General features: G+C 34.1%; 3 protein-coding genes across 3 annotated transcripts; 1 reads left to right on the plus strand and 2 right to left on the minus strand.

The window, feature by feature from the left end:
- Positions 1–1,867: 1,867 nt before the first annotated feature.
- On the plus strand, positions 1,868–5,573 carry LOC140826209 (auxin transporter-like protein 2). Its single transcript, XM_073188396.1, has 9 exons — positions 1,868–2,140; positions 2,568–2,773; positions 2,875–3,060; positions 3,145–3,257; positions 3,355–3,538; positions 3,697–3,794; positions 4,210–4,417; positions 4,497–4,754; positions 5,094–5,573. Exons 2-9 carry the CDS (start codon positions 2,606–2,608, stop codon positions 5,310–5,312), a joined length of 1,434 nt encoding a protein of 477 aa, XP_073044497.1. The 5' UTR covers positions 1,868–2,140; positions 2,568–2,605; the 3' UTR covers positions 5,313–5,573.
- Positions 5,574–9,524: 3,951 nt separating this feature from the next.
- On the minus strand, positions 9,525–11,209 carry LOC140826210 (uncharacterized protein At4g19900-like). The gene has a single exon (XM_073188397.1). The coding sequence runs from the start codon at positions 10,986–10,988 to the stop codon at positions 9,798–9,800; it is 1,191 nt and encodes a 396-aa protein (XP_073044498.1). The 5' UTR covers positions 10,989–11,209; the 3' UTR covers positions 9,525–9,797.
- Positions 11,210–12,576: 1,367 nt separating this feature from the next.
- Positions 12,577–16,300, minus strand: LOC140826211 (LRR receptor-like serine/threonine-protein kinase EFR). The gene is made up of 3 exons (XM_073188398.1): positions 13,469–16,300; positions 12,977–13,394; positions 12,577–12,869 (listed from the first exon to the last, which is right to left on the minus strand). Exons 1-3 carry the CDS (start codon positions 16,143–16,145, stop codon positions 12,806–12,808), a joined length of 3,159 nt encoding a protein of 1,052 aa, XP_073044499.1. The 5' UTR covers positions 16,146–16,300; the 3' UTR covers positions 12,577–12,805.
- Between the last annotated feature and the right edge of the window lie 1,651 nt (positions 16,301–17,951).

A 17,951-nucleotide genomic window follows, 5' to 3' on the forward strand; every position in this document is an offset into this window, starting at 1 on the left:
TTCAAAATAAAATATGACAAATTACAGGTTCCTAAATGTTATAATCTAATAAATTTTACCAATCATTTTATGTATGGTGATAATGAACATCATTACAATTTTCACTCACGCCTTTTCCGCGGCTTGAAGCTACCATTGCCTCCATGCAATTACGACAACTCAGGTAAAACAACAATCATTAATTTGTCCAAAATTAGACATATTTGTTCGAAAACAAACGAGAAAATCAACAGCTTTGACCGTCTATGATTTCCAAATGTCTCCTCTTTCATTACCTTGTTCCAATTATTGTGTTTTCTCTTGTTAACGTTGGTCAAGATCTCCACCATTTTTCTTATTAATTAATTAATACAATTAGATATCCATAAACCACTGTTCACATTCCTCATAAATCGGAATAAACCCTGCATTAACCGAATTTATAGCCATACGCACTTACACACATACATATTTATATATAAGTAGGTCTCTAGCGAGACTAGTAAAAGATTTTCATATTTATAATAAAAATAAAAAAAATTATATTTTTTATAGGTGAGACAGATAGAATATTTATCTCATAAAATCGACTCTCGCTTCACAAGAATTTTTGTGTGTATGTATGTATATATTCATGGTAAATGGGTAGTTTACTAACAATTCAATTATTTGATATCGATATCTTATCATACACCCAAATCGGATTGTTTACTACTTATTTCCATGTTCTTATCAATTATTAAATAGTCATTTTTCCCTAGAAGGCACCGTCACTTTATTTATTTTGTTTATTCAGTAATTTATGTATTGTGTCGTGAGTTAATATACAAATATTCATAGTTTTTTCACAAATTTCATTTAATTTTATAGACCTGCATGAACGTTAATTTTACTTAATTGCTAGTCAAAATGACCAATACCATTCGAAAAAGGACACAACTGTTACAAAAAATATATACCTAAAATCAGATCATGCAGATTTAATTTATATTTTAAGCATTCGTATTATTTTAATCTCAGATTCAAATAATCAATCAATCAATCTCCTTCATTAAAGTCCATTTTCACATATCTAATAACTATAATACACATTGTCTGCATATGAGTAAAATATAAAGAAACTGTTAAAGTAATAACATTAATACTGTTGAGAGTAGGTATTATGTGAGACCGTCTCACGGATCTTAATCCGTGAGACGAGTCAACCCTACCTATATTCACAATAAAAAGTAATACTCTTAGCATAAAAAGTAAATTTTTTCATGGATGACCCAAATAAGAGATCCGTCTCACAAATATGACCCGTGAGACCGTCTCACACAAGTTTTTGCCTACTGTTGAGTGGTTCTCGTGTGAAACCGTCTCACAGATCATAATTTGTGAGACGGATCAAATCTACTCATATTCACAATAAAAAGTAATACTCTTAGTATAAAAAGTATTATATTTTCATGGGTGACCCAAATAAGAGATCTGTCTCACAAATACAACTCGTGAGACCGTCTCACACAAGTTTTTGCCAATACTGTTTACAATTTCAACAAACTAATTGCTTTTTTCAACTATATTTATGTATTCTTTTGTTCTTTTTATTTTGATATTATCTTAATAAATTTTTCAAAAATTTAAATTGATAATAAGATATTTTAAATCTCAAATAAGAATTATTAAGAGAATACCGTGGACTATACATATTACATAAAAAGGGATAATCCAAGAACAAAATAAAGTGGAAAAATGCCAAAAATAATAATAAATGATATTATTAAAATAATATTACAAGAATATAAAATAATCGAAGAAATCAATAAATACACACTGACACACTCCTCCAGCATTAGCATTTTATTATGTTTATATATATATAGATATATATAATATCGGTTTTCTTTCTTTATTTAATAGTGGCAGAAAGTCCTCTTTTCGTCTTCTCACTCACTAGCTTTTGCTCTATTCTGTATTTCTGGACACTGTAAAGAGAAAAATAAATTAAGGGAACTCTATTCTGTCACCTGAAATTTTGCTGCTTTTGAGGGGTCTCCCTCGCCGCCTCTAATTTACGGCCGCTGCGCAAAGATTTTAAGTAGTGCATTTAGTTTTTGTGCGGCTAGACTGTATTCTTGGCTTTATAGCTACGCTCGGTGCAAGAATTTCTAGACAGGCATTTACTAAATCTCAGTTATTTTTGCCTTGAAATGAAGAATTCTTGATATTATGATTCTTCTAAAGTGAAGGTTTTCTTGAAAAATTCCGTTCTTTTTTTTTGTTATAAATAAAAGTAGGACTCTTAATTTTATTTTTAGTCTGGAAAGAATTTATTTTGTTTTTTGAGATCTGGGTTCAAGAAAAAGACTCGTCACAAATGGGGAATTTGGGAAAGTGAAACTTAGGAGTTTCATTTTCTTTTTGTTCCTTGTATTTGTTGGGATTGTGCTCTTTTTATTTATTTCTTCCTCAATTTCCCATTTGCTTTGGATCTGAGAATTTTTCTGGGCTTTCGTTTTCTTGGAAGAAGGTGGCGGCGCTTACTTCCGTGCGATTCTTTTGTCTCACTGCGTGTATTTTTTGCCCCTATTCTTCGCTTTCAGATCCGTGATAAGATTTCCTGTAGAGGAAATAGGGGACAATGAAGCAAGCAGAAGAAGCTATTGTATCCAGCTTCAATGAAACTGAGCTTGACGGCGGCGGAAAGGAGGAAGAGACGGTGGATGAGCAGCCCATTTTCAGCGTAAAAAACGCCCTCTGGCACGGTGGATCCGCCTACGATGCCTGGTTCAGCTGTGCTTCCAATCAAGTATGCACATTTCTCATTTCTCGCCTCCCCACTCTCCGTTTACCAGTCTGATTCTTTGTATTTTACATTCTATACCATTCTTAATCTGGATTTTTTTGAAGGTTGCGCAAGTTTTGTTAACACTCCCTTATTCCTTCTCACAACTCGGAATGCTTTCGGGGATCGTTTTTCAAATCTTCTATGGTTTAATGGGAAGTTGGACTGCGTATCTCATCAGTGTTTTATACATCGAATACCGCAGCAGAAAGGAAAAGGAAGGTGTCAGCTTCAAGAATCATGTCATCCAGGTCCGTTAATTAATCTATCAGAAACAAGAAAAAAAAGAAGCTAAACAAATGTTCTAATCCTTTATTTCATCTCTCAAAATGCAGTGGTTCGAAGTTCTTGATGGATTACTTGGCCCATACTGGAAAGCTGCAGGTTTAGCTTTCAACTGCACTTTTCTCCTCTTTGGATCTGTCATCCAACTCATAGCCTGTGCAAGGTGAACAAATATTAACAAAAACTACTTTTTCATTTCAAATCATAATCTTGATTAAAAAGATTGAATATTCACAAAAATAATTCACGTGATTTTTCAGCAACATATATTACATAAATGACCACCTGGACAAGAGGACATGGACTTATATATTTGGAGCTTGCTGTGCCACCACTGTTTTTATTCCTTCTTTCCACAACTACAGAATTTGGTCCTTTTTAGGACTTGGGATGACTACTTACACAGCTTGGTACTTGACTATTGCAGCCCTTGTTCATGGCCAGGTTGATTTTTTTTACAGCACTGTTATTAAATTCTTGGTCAAGAAATCGAGGTTGCAATGTTTTTAATGGTGAAGTTAGGTTTTTTCTGCAAATGGGATCTCTTAAAATATTGTTTTGCTTTTCTTTTTTTGTGCTTAATTAATTTGGATTAACTATAGGTTGAAGGTGTGCAACACTCGGGTCCAAAGAAGCTGGTGTTGTACTTCACCGGAGCCACCAACATACTGTACACATTTGGTGGACATGCTGTCACTGTGTAAGCTTTTTTCAATGTATTTTTTTTTTTACTTTTTTCTTACATTTATTTTTAAAAAATATGAGAAATGCCATCTTTTCTTCTTCTTCCCGGCTTCTCTGTGCAGCTTTTGCTGGTCACATAGGGGACTGTGTTACGAGACAGAATCATAGAAACTGCTTTTTCTTTGTTTATTTGAACTGAGTAATAAGATATAAAAGGAACACTGACATTAATTAAAATTATCTTGTCCCCATCCTTGACCCGGAGTAAATAAAGTTTGTCCCTTCTTCGTTAAGTTTTTGATCTTTTGAGAAATAAATCTCTCATTTGTTTTGTTATTTTACCTTAATTTGTGGACTGAGCTTGCCTAAGATGAATAAAAGATCAAGTCCTGATCGTCTTTTACTTCTGGTAAAAATATCTATATATATAGGGAAATCATGCACGCCATGTGGAAGCCTCAAAAGTTCAAGTACATATACTTGTTAGCCACACTCTATGTGTTCACCCTTACCTTGCCCTCGGCCTCAGCCGTCTACTGGGCATTTGGCGATCAACTGCTAACCCACGCTAATGCATTCGCTCTCCTCCCGAAAACCCGCTGGCGTGACACTGCCGTTATACTCATGCTCATCCATCAGGTTGATCATTCTACACCGTTCTCCAAAATTGAAATGAAACAGACATTATTATCTATCGACTAACACTTTTGTAAAACAGTTCATAACATTCGGGTTCGCTTGCACGCCTCTGTACTTTGTGTGGGAGAAGGTGATCGGGATGCACGACACAAGAAGTATATGTTTGAGGGCGCTTGCGAGGTTGCCGGTGGTGATCCCGATATGGTTCTTGGCCATTATTTTCCCATTTTTCGGGCCAATTAATTCGGCGGTTGGTGCACTTTTAGTGAGCTTTACAGTCTACGTCATACCTGCGCTGGCTCACATGCTCACATACAGAAAAGCCACTTCTCGGAAGGTAAAGATTGCAACGAATAATTGAGTTACTTTGGCCTAAAAAAGTGAAATTAAAGTAGAAATTTGTGCAAGAATTTTCCGATGTTGGGGTGGGTGGAGTGGAGAGTGTAGGCATAAGTTAGGAACATTAAATGCATGGATTTGATTTTGGTGGTAAGTCATTTTCAGTTTAGTTATTTGCTATGATCTCCAAGTTTTATCATGTCCATTTTTTCTATATATATTTATTTATTAATTTTTAACTAACAATTTATAATAAATATATAAAAAATAAAATTTGTTATATGAGTATTTGAATTTACTGTGTATTTTTTTCCTATTCTTATTATGTTTGTTGTAGAATGCTGCGGAGAAGCCACCATTCTTAATGCCAAGTTGGGCAGCAATGTATCTCGTAAACGCCTTCATCGTCATCTGGGTATTGGTAGTCGGCTTTGGGTTTGGGGGATGGGCTAGCGTGACGAATTTTGTGAAACAAATCGATACTTTCGGGCTCTTTGCGAAGTGCTATCAATGCAAAACTCCGGCTCACCCTGCACTGGCACCAACCCACAATTGATTTCTCTAGTCGAAAAAGAGAGAGAGAAGAATATCACTAATCAAACACGCCCCTTTTCTTCCATCTCCATATATATCTTGTAATATACATGGGGACTTGGCAATGTTTCCCCTACAATATGTGATGTGTGCTTTTTCAACTTCTTTTTTTCCTTTTTCTTTTTTATAAATTAAATTAAATAGTTTGATTTTTCTTGATTATAAATGAGTTTGTGTTGAAGTGTCATGAGCTATTTTACAATGAAGTCATTGTAAGGTGGTATATTGATTGCCTTTTTTTTTTGTTGAAATAGAATTTAACTTTTATATACAATTTGTACTTGCTTATATATATTTATATATATATATATATTGAAATTACCAATTTGCCTATTGTTCCCTCTGTGATAGTGGGCCCAAGCTGCTCACATGGGCTGCACGTGCCAAATTCTATCTCATTTTTATTAGTCTCACAAGGCTCTCTCTCGACTGTAAATTTTATGCATAACATTTAATAATTATTTTTTGGACAACCCAAGTAGTACGCACAATACACGATGTTATTCAGCAAGTGAAAAAGGAAACACAAAAAGAACGTAAATTAAAATATAATGAATTATATTAGGAAAAAATTTGTGTGAGACGGTCTCACGGGTCGTATTTGTGAGACGGATCTTTTATTTGGGTCATCTATGAAAAAATATTACTTTTTATACTAAGAGTATTACTTTTTATTGTAAATATGAGTAAGGTTGGATCGTGAGACGGTCTCACAGGAGACCCACTCATTATATTATTACCAAACATACACAGAATAGAAAACAAACGCACCTCGAGAAATTAAGATATATTTAGACATGTGGGATTATGCGTGTATCCTTCTAAATATGGTCAAAGTTAATTAAACGAATAAGCAATTGGCTGATGGTCGTAATTAAATTAACGTGAATACTTTATTAGCTAATTTTGAGGGATATATGATATTATTTTGGAAAAAATTTGTATCACACGGTATCACATGTCGTATTTTGTGAGAAAGATCTCTTATTTGAGTCATCTATGATATTACTTTTTATGCTAAGAGTATTACTTTTTATTGTGAATATCAGTAGTATTGATCCTGTCTCACAGATAAGATTCGTGAGATCGTCTCACATGAGACCTACTCTATTATTATTTAAAAAAAATCATTAACTCTTGTGCCCATTTTAAAAATGGGTTCACATCGTTTGACCATTGTCCATTAATGATGTGGATTATCCATCTGTAGAATAAAATGAGAAAGGAAGATGCTTGGATTCTCTTCTAATTTTGTCTTACAAAAATCTAGAATAGAAAAAATGTTCAACCAAATTATATATCTAACCAACCCCTATATATATATAAAAAAATCTATATTTGATGTAATTATGGGCCTTTTTGAATGGAGCCATTTTGATATTGGGCCTAACAAGACGATAGTGAGTGGATGGTAAGCGTTCTTTTACCTTTTATTAATTCTTAGTTAATGTTTAGTTTTTATAATAGCTACAAAAATATAGCTTTATTATTCTTAACTTTTGTATGATTATGTATTGTTGAATGATTCGCTATAACTAAAATTATAGTGAAAATTAAATTCACTACTAAACTCGTTTAAGCTTATAAAACTTAAAATCGACTGTCACGCTTCACATTTTTTAATACCTCTATAAATATCTATCATGTAAAAAAAACCATGTTGAATTTATTCTTTTAAATGTTCAAAGCGTATTTATATTATATATATAATTAAATAGTAGTTGAACGTAAATAATTTCTATTTAATTAAAATATTTTTATCTATCAAAGTAAATATATTTTTACTTACTTATCGATTTGATTTATGAAACACGATAAATAAGTCGATACTAAATTTATCACACTTAAATTTCGATTATTCAAATTAATTCGACTTGTTTAATTAATTAATCAATATAGTTTAAAAATCACGTAACAATAATTTTTAAATATTAATAAATAATCATACTTAAGATAATTTCATTCGTTTTAAATAAACTTTTTTATGAAAACATATCTAATTATGTTTTTGACAATTTATCTAACTAAAAAAAATTAACTAGAAAATTATTTTTACGTAAAAATATAGAATAAATACGTTAAAATATTTGCAATTAGTGTAACACATAAATTTTTAGTATATTTACTTTCATATAGGTATTGATGAGATTAATAATACACATTGTTGAAATAAAATATAGTAGCAGAGAAATTATTTGATTCTATATATTTCGTATCATATAGTTTTTACTCTTAAATTTTTTTTAGGGTATTTTATTTTTTAAGAATTCGTACCAGAAAGCCACTAGTAGTGGAGTTTTAATTCTTTCGTCAAAGCTCCTCATCAAGTCCCATTGAAAAGTTTCGAGGAAAAATGAACAAGTTACAAAAATCAGCGAACTGTTTATTTGAACATTGCTACTTTTTTTATTTGCATTTTTTTGAAAAGAGGTAGACCGTAGATGTTAGGGTTTTTTAGAAACAAATGTGTCGTTTCATTGCATAATTACACTGTATCGTTAAGGTTGATCCGTCTCACGAAAAAAATTCGTGAGACAGTTTCACAAGAGACTACTCTATCCTAAAAGTTATATATGATTACTTGAGAAAACTACTGCTACCGTCATGACCGAAGTATAAATTAATCACGAGAAAGAGTACTATTAGTTACTGTTGTAATAATAATAATAATTTTTTTTTTAAAAAAAACTTATTTGTGCTTGAACCCCACAATAAGCAAGAAAAAGGCAAACAAAAATACAAAAAATGGGTGGCCAAATAAAGTGATGTGTGGGTCTAATTTCTTGTTCGCTCCATTAAATCGTATTGGTCAATGTTTGGAGTTGGATCTTACTATTTATGAAAATCAGGACTCCAAATTTTCTAATAAAATTTCATGGTTTCAGTTTCAATTATGTTAGCAATTCAAAAATTACAATCTCGTTAAAATCATCTGAAATTTAAAAAAATATATTTTGATTTCTTCATTTTTCCAAGCCTAAAATTCAATTCTGTAGTGGCTTTTAATACACATGATCAGTCGGGCACTCTGGTAATTAAATAAGAGATTAAGAACACTAATCATGATAGGTACGCCTAATTAATAACAGTAGTCCTTTACTTCATTAAATACATTGAATTAATTAATACATTATCAAATAGATTAGTGCTAATCCACTTGTCACACTACACTAAATTAAATTATTATCTTTAATCATCTTTGAATGAAGCTCAAACTTGTTCCAAAAGGAGCATAATTTGGAAAATAATTTAATATTCCCGATTAAGAAACTTTAGTTTCTAAAAATTACTAAATATTTTATTAATATATAAAACATTTAATTTTTTTTTGTATGTGTAAATCATGAATAAGGAGACGTAATCATATGGTTCAAATGCAATTAGTAGTTCTCTTGCAGGCCGGCCACGCCATTTTATGGGCAGTTTGGAATTCAAGTTTCTTTACTCTTTCATAAGTAGAACATGATGCGTAAATGGCATCAGAAATAACAGAAGAAGATGAAGAAGAAAGTCGTCGTCGAATCGAAGATCGAAAGCTCGAAAAATCAAGAATCATGAAAATCATAAAATACCAAAAATCCATATACTTTTCCTCCTCATTTTCCTCTCCGTTCTCCTCCCCAGCCGCCACGAATTTGTCTTCGTTTACCTCCCCTCGAAAGAGCAGCACCTTGTTGGACTTGATGAAAGGAGGAAGCACGTCGTTGGGTCGATTATTCGACATGGAACACACTAGTCTGGGGAACTATTTGAAGGATTACAGTGCTTCTCCAGTCATTAAACCTATTCTTCTGTGGGGAAGTGACTCTGATCACGATATCCATGATGATCCCTGGGCTGGAATGAAGCGAATTCGCGAATTCGGATCAAGAAACCGTGATCATGAACAAGAAGATGGTTTTTTGCAGCATGCAGGAATGAAAAGAAGGGTCAAGAGAAGATTGATCAGAACAGTTTCTTACAGAAAATTGCCAAGAATAAGTTTTTGGAGATGTGGGAGGTTCAAAATTAAGCTAAAATTTATTAGAAGATTGAGAATTATGATTCGTGGTAGAAAGTTTTGACATTATAAAACACACATACATGTTTTGGTTGTTATTCAAGAATTGAATTGTTTTTGAGTTTATTCGTTGCATGTTTATACTATTTGCAATCAAGATAACAAAATACGATATAAAATAACAACTCAAACGAAATATCTGGCATAGAATTTTCAGAGCAAGTAGAAAAGAAATTTATGTTGCCTTTACATTGGGAAAAGCTAGGAAAATTAAACATACCTAACCACATTTGGAAAAGTTTGGAATCATCTCGAGCCTGTGATTATTATTTGAATAAGAAGAGAAAAATGCCTAGCTAATTGACCCATTTCTCAAATCTGCACAATTAGGGGCCACTTTTGCTCAACATAAGCTATGCCAATTAAGCTGCTTTGGACCCTTTTTTCTCAAGAAATTGAAGTATCCCTACTGCATATGACACAGTGATCATTCAACAATCTATCAATAATACTCCCTTCCTCAATCTTGAATTTATCACTTACCCTATTCCACAAATGCACCCCGTAGCTCGACTTCTTGAGTTGTCGAATTTTGGTGTCGGCCCATTTCGCCTGGTTTGGGTCATGGGGTCGGGCGAAATAACCCGCTATTCGAGTCCAATCCACCGGGTAGAAGGCAATTGGTGGCAGGATTGTGAACTTAAACTCCTCATTTGTTGCCACCCTATCAACCACTCTAGAGACCAAATATGGCCCATTGTGACCCCATCGATTCCCATCAAAGGTCGATGCAAATTCCTCCATAAACTTGTACACAAGTGGATGCTTCCTGTTAAAAACAAGAACTGCGTTATTCAATCTTGTCCAGTTTCCCTTGATATCGACACTTTGAGCTCCGATTACATTCTTCAACACTGAAAAATCTCTCAAGATTACAAAATCAGTGTCCAAGTAAACCCCTCCATATTTGTATAGAGCAGCAAGTCTCATCAGATTGGACAGATTTTGAGGTAGAGGGATCTGCCCCGGATCCCTGCTCCCGTTCCTGATTTCTTTGAGCCATGTTTCAGCAGGAGTCTTCTTGAATAGACCCCACAGGTCCGGAGTCACGGCCAGAACCCGAAAACCGCACCCGATCAACGGCTCAAGAATCTTGTCTCCATAAACTGTATCCATACTTTTTGACATTATGATCAAACAGCTTTGGGGATTTGTTTGGAACAAGGTCTCCAGCCCGAAAAACTCCCGCTCTCGATACGAATCCGCCGGCCCGATCCATGTCATGAAGAACTTAACTTTGCATTCATTTCTGCGGAAGAATTCCTTAACCCTCAAATCAAACTTCGTTGATAAATCAGACGATTCAAACAATTCCGATTCCTCCACATGTTTGAACTTACTTTCTGGACGAACAAACTTTTCATCAGTTTCTGTAAAAATTTCATCTGTTAATGACTTGACTTTGATCTCTTCTGCTGAAATCTGAGTCTGCAACTGATGATGATCACTGCTTCCATTATATATAATTGTGTCGGCGAAAAGTAAAGCCAGAATGATCAAAACAAAAGTGAAGGTGGAGAATATGCTCGATTTCAGGGAAATAATTCTCAAAGAATCAAACATATCTTTCATCCCCATAAAAATTAAAGAACGTCCCAACTATATGATGTCATGGGATTTTAAGAACTCAAGTGAGGATTTTCATGGCGGCCGATGCGGAATAATTGAGCAGATAAAGATTAACATAAAAAAAAGATAATATTGCATGAAATGGTATGAAATTTGAGTGTGATTTTTTGGGTTAGGATCAGATTAAGCAGTTGAATTTATGAAGATTTTTAGCTGACACCCGTATAAAAAAATGGCTGATTTGTATCATAAAAATTACTTATATTTGCATATATTATCAATATTAGAGCTAAAAAAATCTGTGGGTCTGTTTTTTTTTTAAATAAAAAGATTTTTAATTAGTATATATATATTATATTCAATTTAATGACTCTATAAAATATCTCGTGGGAAAGTCAATTTATTTATTTAAATGCTAAACATGCATTTCATGCATGTATACTAATTTTTTCTTTAATAAAAATTATTAGAGGAAGCTTTTAGCGATTTGTACTTTTACTACCTTATCATCTTCTCTACACATTCTCTCTATCCTTATCCAATCTTTTGAATTTGTAAAACTTCCAATATAATTTCCATTCTAATCTCTATTTTTTTTATATTAAAAATATATAACGACTTATCATTGATTTTCATCATTTTAAAATTAATTTGAAAATTATGCATACGAGTGACCATGAATGTGTGAAATAATATTTTTCCTTTGGAAAAGACTGCATTAAATAGGCCACTCAAGTCAAATGAACATGGAAACAATGTATAATGTACTTTAGCTAATAATACTTTAATGCACGTCTTAATTAAGATTTTTATTTATATTTGTCTAGTCGTGTGAACTTTGAAGTTCATTAATTAGGGGACTACAATAGGCTTTATTTAGATCAGTGCCCGATTCCCCAAATAATTGAATAAAATTAATTGTGATTATCTATACAATCTACATTTTGATAATCCCAACACATTTCATGAATTTGGCTTGAGGAATGATTATCGTCTAGTTAAGTTTATTGACAATTTTACCAAATTTTATTAATAGCAGGTCTATTGTGAGATGATCTTACGAATTTTTATCTGTGAGACGGTCAATCCTACTGATATTCACAATAAAAAGTAATACTATTAGCATAAAAAATAATATTTTTTCATGGATGACTCAAATAAGATATCCGTCTTACAAAATTAGACCCGTGAGATAGTCTTACACAAGTTTTAGTCTTTCATCAAAAAGGTTGTGACTTTACACTTTTGTTTTTCGTTTTGTTTTTTTTAAAATTTCAACACATACTTTATTTAATTTTTTTTATTTCAACCATTCAAATATCAATTTAGTCCCTCCATAATTTGTCAAATTTCACTTGTCTCCCATCTTATTCAATCATCGGAAAATCATAGAAATATGGATAACTTGATGTAATAATACATCTTCTTAAATCTCATAAATGGCATTTTTGCACGTTATATCAGGACTTTAACTGCTGTGAAGATCCATTATGAATCATAAATTCTTGGAATATTGAGTTTTAATATAAAGTTCGATAGTAATTACCTTGGAAATACAAATCTTAATTTTGCAGAATCAGTTAGATAAACCATCAAGAACATAGACCAAATGTTTCTAAATTATGATGGCTAAAAACAGATTGATCTGCCGGCCAATGATCATGTTCTTTATATGAAAACGAATGCCATTTGAAATGACAGGTACTTCATGCGATAGATCTTGGTTACGTATATTAGCAGCAAGCAGTCGGATCAAACTGCTTAGCAGAAGATGTAGTTTGAGTGATGCATGAGGTTCATACACGAACGATTAGGCAATGATCCCGTCATAAAACATTTTGCCAGTTGCTTGTGGCGGAACGGCTTGAAGAACCTCCAAATCTCAGGCTCCTGACACCAAACAGGCAAACAAAAGTCAGCGAAAAAGGCTCGATCCCATTTCATGAATCGGAAAATGTTGTCGGATTTCACCGAAACAAGCAGTAGTGAAGTTTTACCCGCTTGAAGAACACCCATTGATGCTGGATGCAAGAAGAATGTCTCGGATCAATTGCAGTTCCTTCACAGCATCAGCAATATCCATCCGTTGTGAAGGCGATTCCACCGAGCAAGCCACCCCAATCCTGATGATGGAGACCAAGCACTCTAGCTCTTGATCTAGCTTTGCTTTTGCTGCGTTACTATCATAGTCTGTGGTGTTTCTCTCCTCTTCATCTTTTCTACTCGTTGGAACTATCGCAGGCTCTAAAATGTCTTTCACTCTATCAGGAAACGCTGTCTTCGCGAAACTATGGAGGTTCATTCCATTGTTAAAGGCATTATCCGTAGGTCTTTTACTAGTAAACAGCTCTAGCAAAAGAATTCCAAAACTATAGACATCTCCTTCTGGTGTATACTTGCTGCCCATGCCATATTCTGTAAGATAAAACTATAAAACCAGTCGATTTTGAAGAAAGATTGGTAAGTACTAATTGGGATTTTAGCATTACCTGGTGCAACATAACCAATAGTTCCTCTAAGTCCAGCTGAACTGCTAGTTGGATGAGATTTGTTCGAGGCGTCTGAAATGAACTTTGCTAGGCCAAAATCTCCCACATGAGCTATCATCTTTTCGTCAAGAAGTATATTGCTCGGCTTCAGATCACAATGAACAATCTTTCCATGACAAGAATGATGCAGATAATCGAGAGCAGATGAAACATCTATGACAATGTTTAGTCTCTCTCGCAGACTTAAAATCTTGATATTTCTGTTTTGCTCTGTTGGATTACCATGGAGCCAGCTCTCCAAACTTCCATTGGACATAAACTCGTAAACTAATGCTTTAAATTCATGTCCTGAAAAATCCAACGTCGAACAGGAAGTATAGATCTTGACAAGATTTCGATGCCTGATGTTTCTCAAGGTTCTACATTCAGACATGAAGCTCCTCAAATTCCCGCGATTATTAAGATGAAATACTTTCACCGCAACAGGCATTTCATCCGGTTCGAGTATTCCTTTGTACACGATTCCAAAGCTGCCAGAACCAACCAAATTTGCTGACGAAAATCCATCCGTGGCTTTATACAGAGACTCGTAAGAAACTTTAGAGAACATTCTGAATTCTAACGAAAACTCTGCGGAAGTCTCTTGGTGTTTTTTCCTTAAATGACGTATAATGAGAAGAGAAAATATCAAAACCAGAGCCAGAAGCCCGGAAAGTAAAGGGATCATGAGCTCAAGACGTCTATGAAGCTTTCTTTTGTCAAACTTATTCTCTGGGCATGTGGCTAAGTGCAAATCTGGTATACCCCCACAAAGCTTATTATTGCCAATGACAGAGAATGAAGATGCATTTCTAAATATTCCTTCTGTTGGTATCTTACCCTCCAATTGGTTGAAAGACAGATTCAAATTCTTCAAAGAAAGAATTTGAAGAAATTCAGGAATTTGACCAGATAAGTGGTTGCATGAAAGATTCAAATACTCTAGACCTCTCAGAGAACTAAAAGAAGATGGTATAGGACCCTGAAACGAATTTCCGGCCATGTTAAGGCGTTCCAAAGACACGCAACCACCAATACTACTAGGAATTTCACCAGATAACTCATTTTCAGAAACATCCAAATATTCAAGATTTTTCAATCCTCCCACTTGAGAGGGCAACAAGCCGGATAATTGGTTGTGAGCTAGATTCAGTGACAATGTTAGAGAGGAAAGACTCATCACATTTCCGGGTATGGCGCCTGTCAGTTCATTGTGAGAAAGGTCCAGCTGTTGTAAATATTGAAAATTTCCAAAACTTATAGGAATGCTCTGGTTTAAGTGATTTTTTTCGAGATGGAGCGAGTACAATTGACTTAGCTTAGACACTGATGGAGGAATGCATCCTAAAAGCTCGTTTTCCGACAAATCCATCAACTGAAGCTTAGAAAGATTACCCAAAGCAGTAGGAATTGTACCTGTGAATCTATTCTTCTGTAACTGTATTTCAGTCAAGTTAACCAAGTTCTCAAATCCCACACTTAGTCCACCTGATAGTTTATTGCCTCCAAATCTTAACGACACAAGATTCGTTGATAAGTTCCCAACAGAATAAGGTAATGTACCTTCTAACTGGCAGTCACTCAAATCAAGCATTTTTAATTGTTTACAATTAGCTAGAGAATCCAAGAACTGTAAATCACTAGCTTCCCCTATCCCTAGAGGATTAGAAGCAAAAATCAGCCACCATAGATTAGGCAAACCTCCAAAATCAATAGAAATTTTCCCAGTAAAACTACTGCCAGTAACATCGAATTCAACAAGATTTGAAGCATTTGATAATGAATAAGGCAGCGGCCCGGTTAGCAAATTATGACCAAGATTCAGTACTTGCAAGTTAGGAAGATTATATCCCAAGTCTAACGGCAGAATCCCTTCAAGCTGATTATAAGGAATAGATAGAGTTACAAGCGACGAAAGGTTGAAAATTTCTACAGGAATCATGCCATCGAACCGATTCACACCCAATCCAAGAAAACTCAAGGTCTTTAACTTGCCGAGAACAGCAGGAATGGAACCTTGAAAATTATTAGCAGCAAACGAAAGAGACCTGATCGAAGAAAGATTACCAAATCTTTCAGGGATTTCTCCTGTAAAGTTATTGAAATGAAGCTGAAATCTTTGAAGATTCTGCAGTGTTCCAAGCTGAGCAGGTACATTTCCAGTTAACTCATTCCAGCCTAACCTGAGAAGCTCCAGACTAGAGCAACCCGAAAGATTAGCCGGTATCACCCCCGAAAAAGAATTATTAGTTAAATTCAAATGCCTGAGGCGAGACAAACCACCAATCTCAGGTGGGATTTCCCCATGGAAATTGTTGAGTTCAAGATTAATGCCAGCGAGGAATGTAAGGTTACCCACGTAAGGTGACAGGGTACCTACTAACTCAAGTGAAGCCAAATTCAGGGTGACGATTCTTTGGTGCAAACTTCCACAAATGACACCAACCCACTTGCAAAAATGCACTGAACCATTCCAAGATGTCAAGATTTTGTACGGGTCGTGGGTTATTTCTGCTTTAATGGCGAGTAATGCAAGTCTATCTGTTTCATTGCTTCTTTCCTGCGTTGCAGAGGTTGAAGATAGTGCAGTGAAGAAGAAGAAGAAGAAATAGAAAATGGTTACAAATTTAAACGGCATCGAAGCAATGAAATGGAGTAAAGAAAATGGCTATGGCTGCTTAATTGTGCTTAGATGAAGTGAAGATGATTACAGTTCTATATATACAGAGTTAAAGATTCTTCCTCAAAAGTTCGATAATGACTCCAGTAGACTTTGGCACTTGGCCATTTGCGTGATTTCGAACTTTTCACGCTTGAGCATAGGCCTTTTTACTCGGGGAAATTAATACATCCATATTATTTCTAGAAAGTACAATTTTTTTTAGTTCATTAACATGTTAAGCAACTCTGAATCTTGGAACTCTAATGATTTAATAATAAATGAATGTTCGTTTGATTAAAAAGATTAATACAGTCTCAAGATTAATTCTTTACTTTTGGAGTATAATTTAAGTGGAAATATATAGATCATGTGTTGCATGAAGAAAATATGAGTGTGCTAAAAAAAAAGGATAAAGCTATATTCTTGGAAATTAAGCAGGTGCCTTAGTTTACCTACAACTAATCCTTGGAGATGAGGATCTTGCTTCGGGTTCATCCAAATCAACAACTTGTTATTTTCAAGTTCATATTTGATCTTCCAATATGCTGAGTGGGTTAGAAGTGATGCTCTTATTATCCTCCTAATGTTTGAACAATTTTGTTATCATATAGCTTCTTATGTAATTAAATTTTATTTGAATACTTTGACATCGTCACTCGGTTATTTGGATATTCAGACATATATATAGTATGTACGGGTTATTTATGAATTTGTAAGGAAATTTTAAGTTACTCTTAGGGGGCGTTTGGTAGGGGTGATTAGATGGGTTTATTTTTTTTAACCTACCTAATCACATGTTTGGTACGGTGATTATTTAACCAAATCTATCCCTCATATGAATGATTAGGTTATATTAGGTATGTTAAAATAATATATCCTCACCCCTAGGATTATTTATCCAACTCTTAATCCTTCCTATTTTCCAATTTTACCCTTCTCCTATATACAAACTCACCACCACTTCCCGCCGCCCCCGACCGCCGCCTTCGGCAGTCCGCCGGACCGCCGCCGGAGTGGAAGAAGAAAAAAAAAGAAGAAAGGGCAATTTTGTCCTTTCATCAAAAAATCCAAAATTATCTTACACTTAAAAATCATACCAAACATAACACCATATATTACATTCCTACAACAATCATTTACTTACTAATCATTAGTTTATTTTATCCTTCAAACCAAACGCAGCCTTAGGGTACTCTCCAATGATGTATTTAAGCAAGTTGAATATATATCAATATATAAAGTCTAATAAAAAAAATTAATGTTTTTTACATATATTGATAAATTTTACCTTCGATGCATAGGATAATATCTCAACATCATTACCCACATTTTCGAGAGAAATGAGCTCCATCGTGGTCCATTGCCTCCACTTCAGAGCACAGCAAGTCGTTTTTATTTTTCAATGTCGTCCCTAAAGACCTTGAAAAAATGAAGTAAATGGTCTTCGAAATGGAAGACTTTGACCTCATTGATTTGTTACGGTTACATCAATGCAAACACACGCATATATATATATAACACATTAAAAACTTAAAATTTTTTAAAGTTAGAAGAATTATATATTTTTTGGGTACATGGCATTTGTGGATATCACATCGTTATCAATTTGAATGCTTTATCAAATTCACATGCGTACATAGTTGAATTTTATGGTTTGGACCATAAAATAAGTCGCAATGTCAATGGGAGTTGCAATCAATTGATTCACTCATTCGGAAACTTTGTTGGCACTTTTTTCCGCAATTCCATTTCCCCATCTTTCTTAGAAACACGTTACAGAAT

This window comes from Primulina eburnea, chromosome 3 (genome assembly GCF_022965805.1).
Source record: "Primulina eburnea isolate SZY01 chromosome 3, ASM2296580v1, whole genome shotgun sequence".
In the NCBI taxonomy this organism is placed as follows: Eukaryota; Viridiplantae; Streptophyta; class Magnoliopsida; order Lamiales; family Gesneriaceae; genus Primulina; species Primulina eburnea.

What these genes read in the sequence shown, in the direction of transcription:
- LOC140826209 (XM_073188396.1), top strand. Translation starts at nt 2,606, where the DNA reads ATGAAGCAAGCAGAAGAAGCTATTGTATCCAGCTTCAATGAAACTGAG. An exon ending in GGTGGACATGCTGTCACTGT is followed by an intron (nt 3,795 to 4,209) that starts GTAAGCTTTTTT and finishes CTATATATATAG; the next exon opens with GGAAATCATGCACGCCATGT. An exon ending in GAAAAGCCACTTCTCGGAAG is followed by an intron (nt 4,755 to 5,093) that starts GTAAAGATTGCA and finishes TGTTTGTTGTAG; the next exon opens with AATGCTGCGGAGAAGCCACC.
- LOC140826210 (XM_073188397.1), bottom strand. Translation starts at nt 10,988, where the DNA reads ATGGGGATGAAAGATATGTTTGATTCTTTGAGAATTATTTCCCTGAAA.
- LOC140826211 (XM_073188398.1), bottom strand. Translation starts at nt 16,145, where the DNA reads ATGCCGTTTAAATTTGTAACCATTTTCTATTTCTTCTTCTTCTTCTTC. An exon ending in TATTGGTTATGTTGCACCAG is followed by an intron (nt 13,395 to 13,468) that starts GTAATGCTAAAA and finishes TTTATCTTACAG; the next exon opens with AATATGGCATGGGCAGCAAG. An exon ending in AATGGGTGTTCTTCAAGCGG is followed by an intron (nt 12,870 to 12,976) that starts GTAAAACTTCAC and finishes GTTTGGTGTCAG; the next exon opens with GAGCCTGAGATTTGGAGGTT.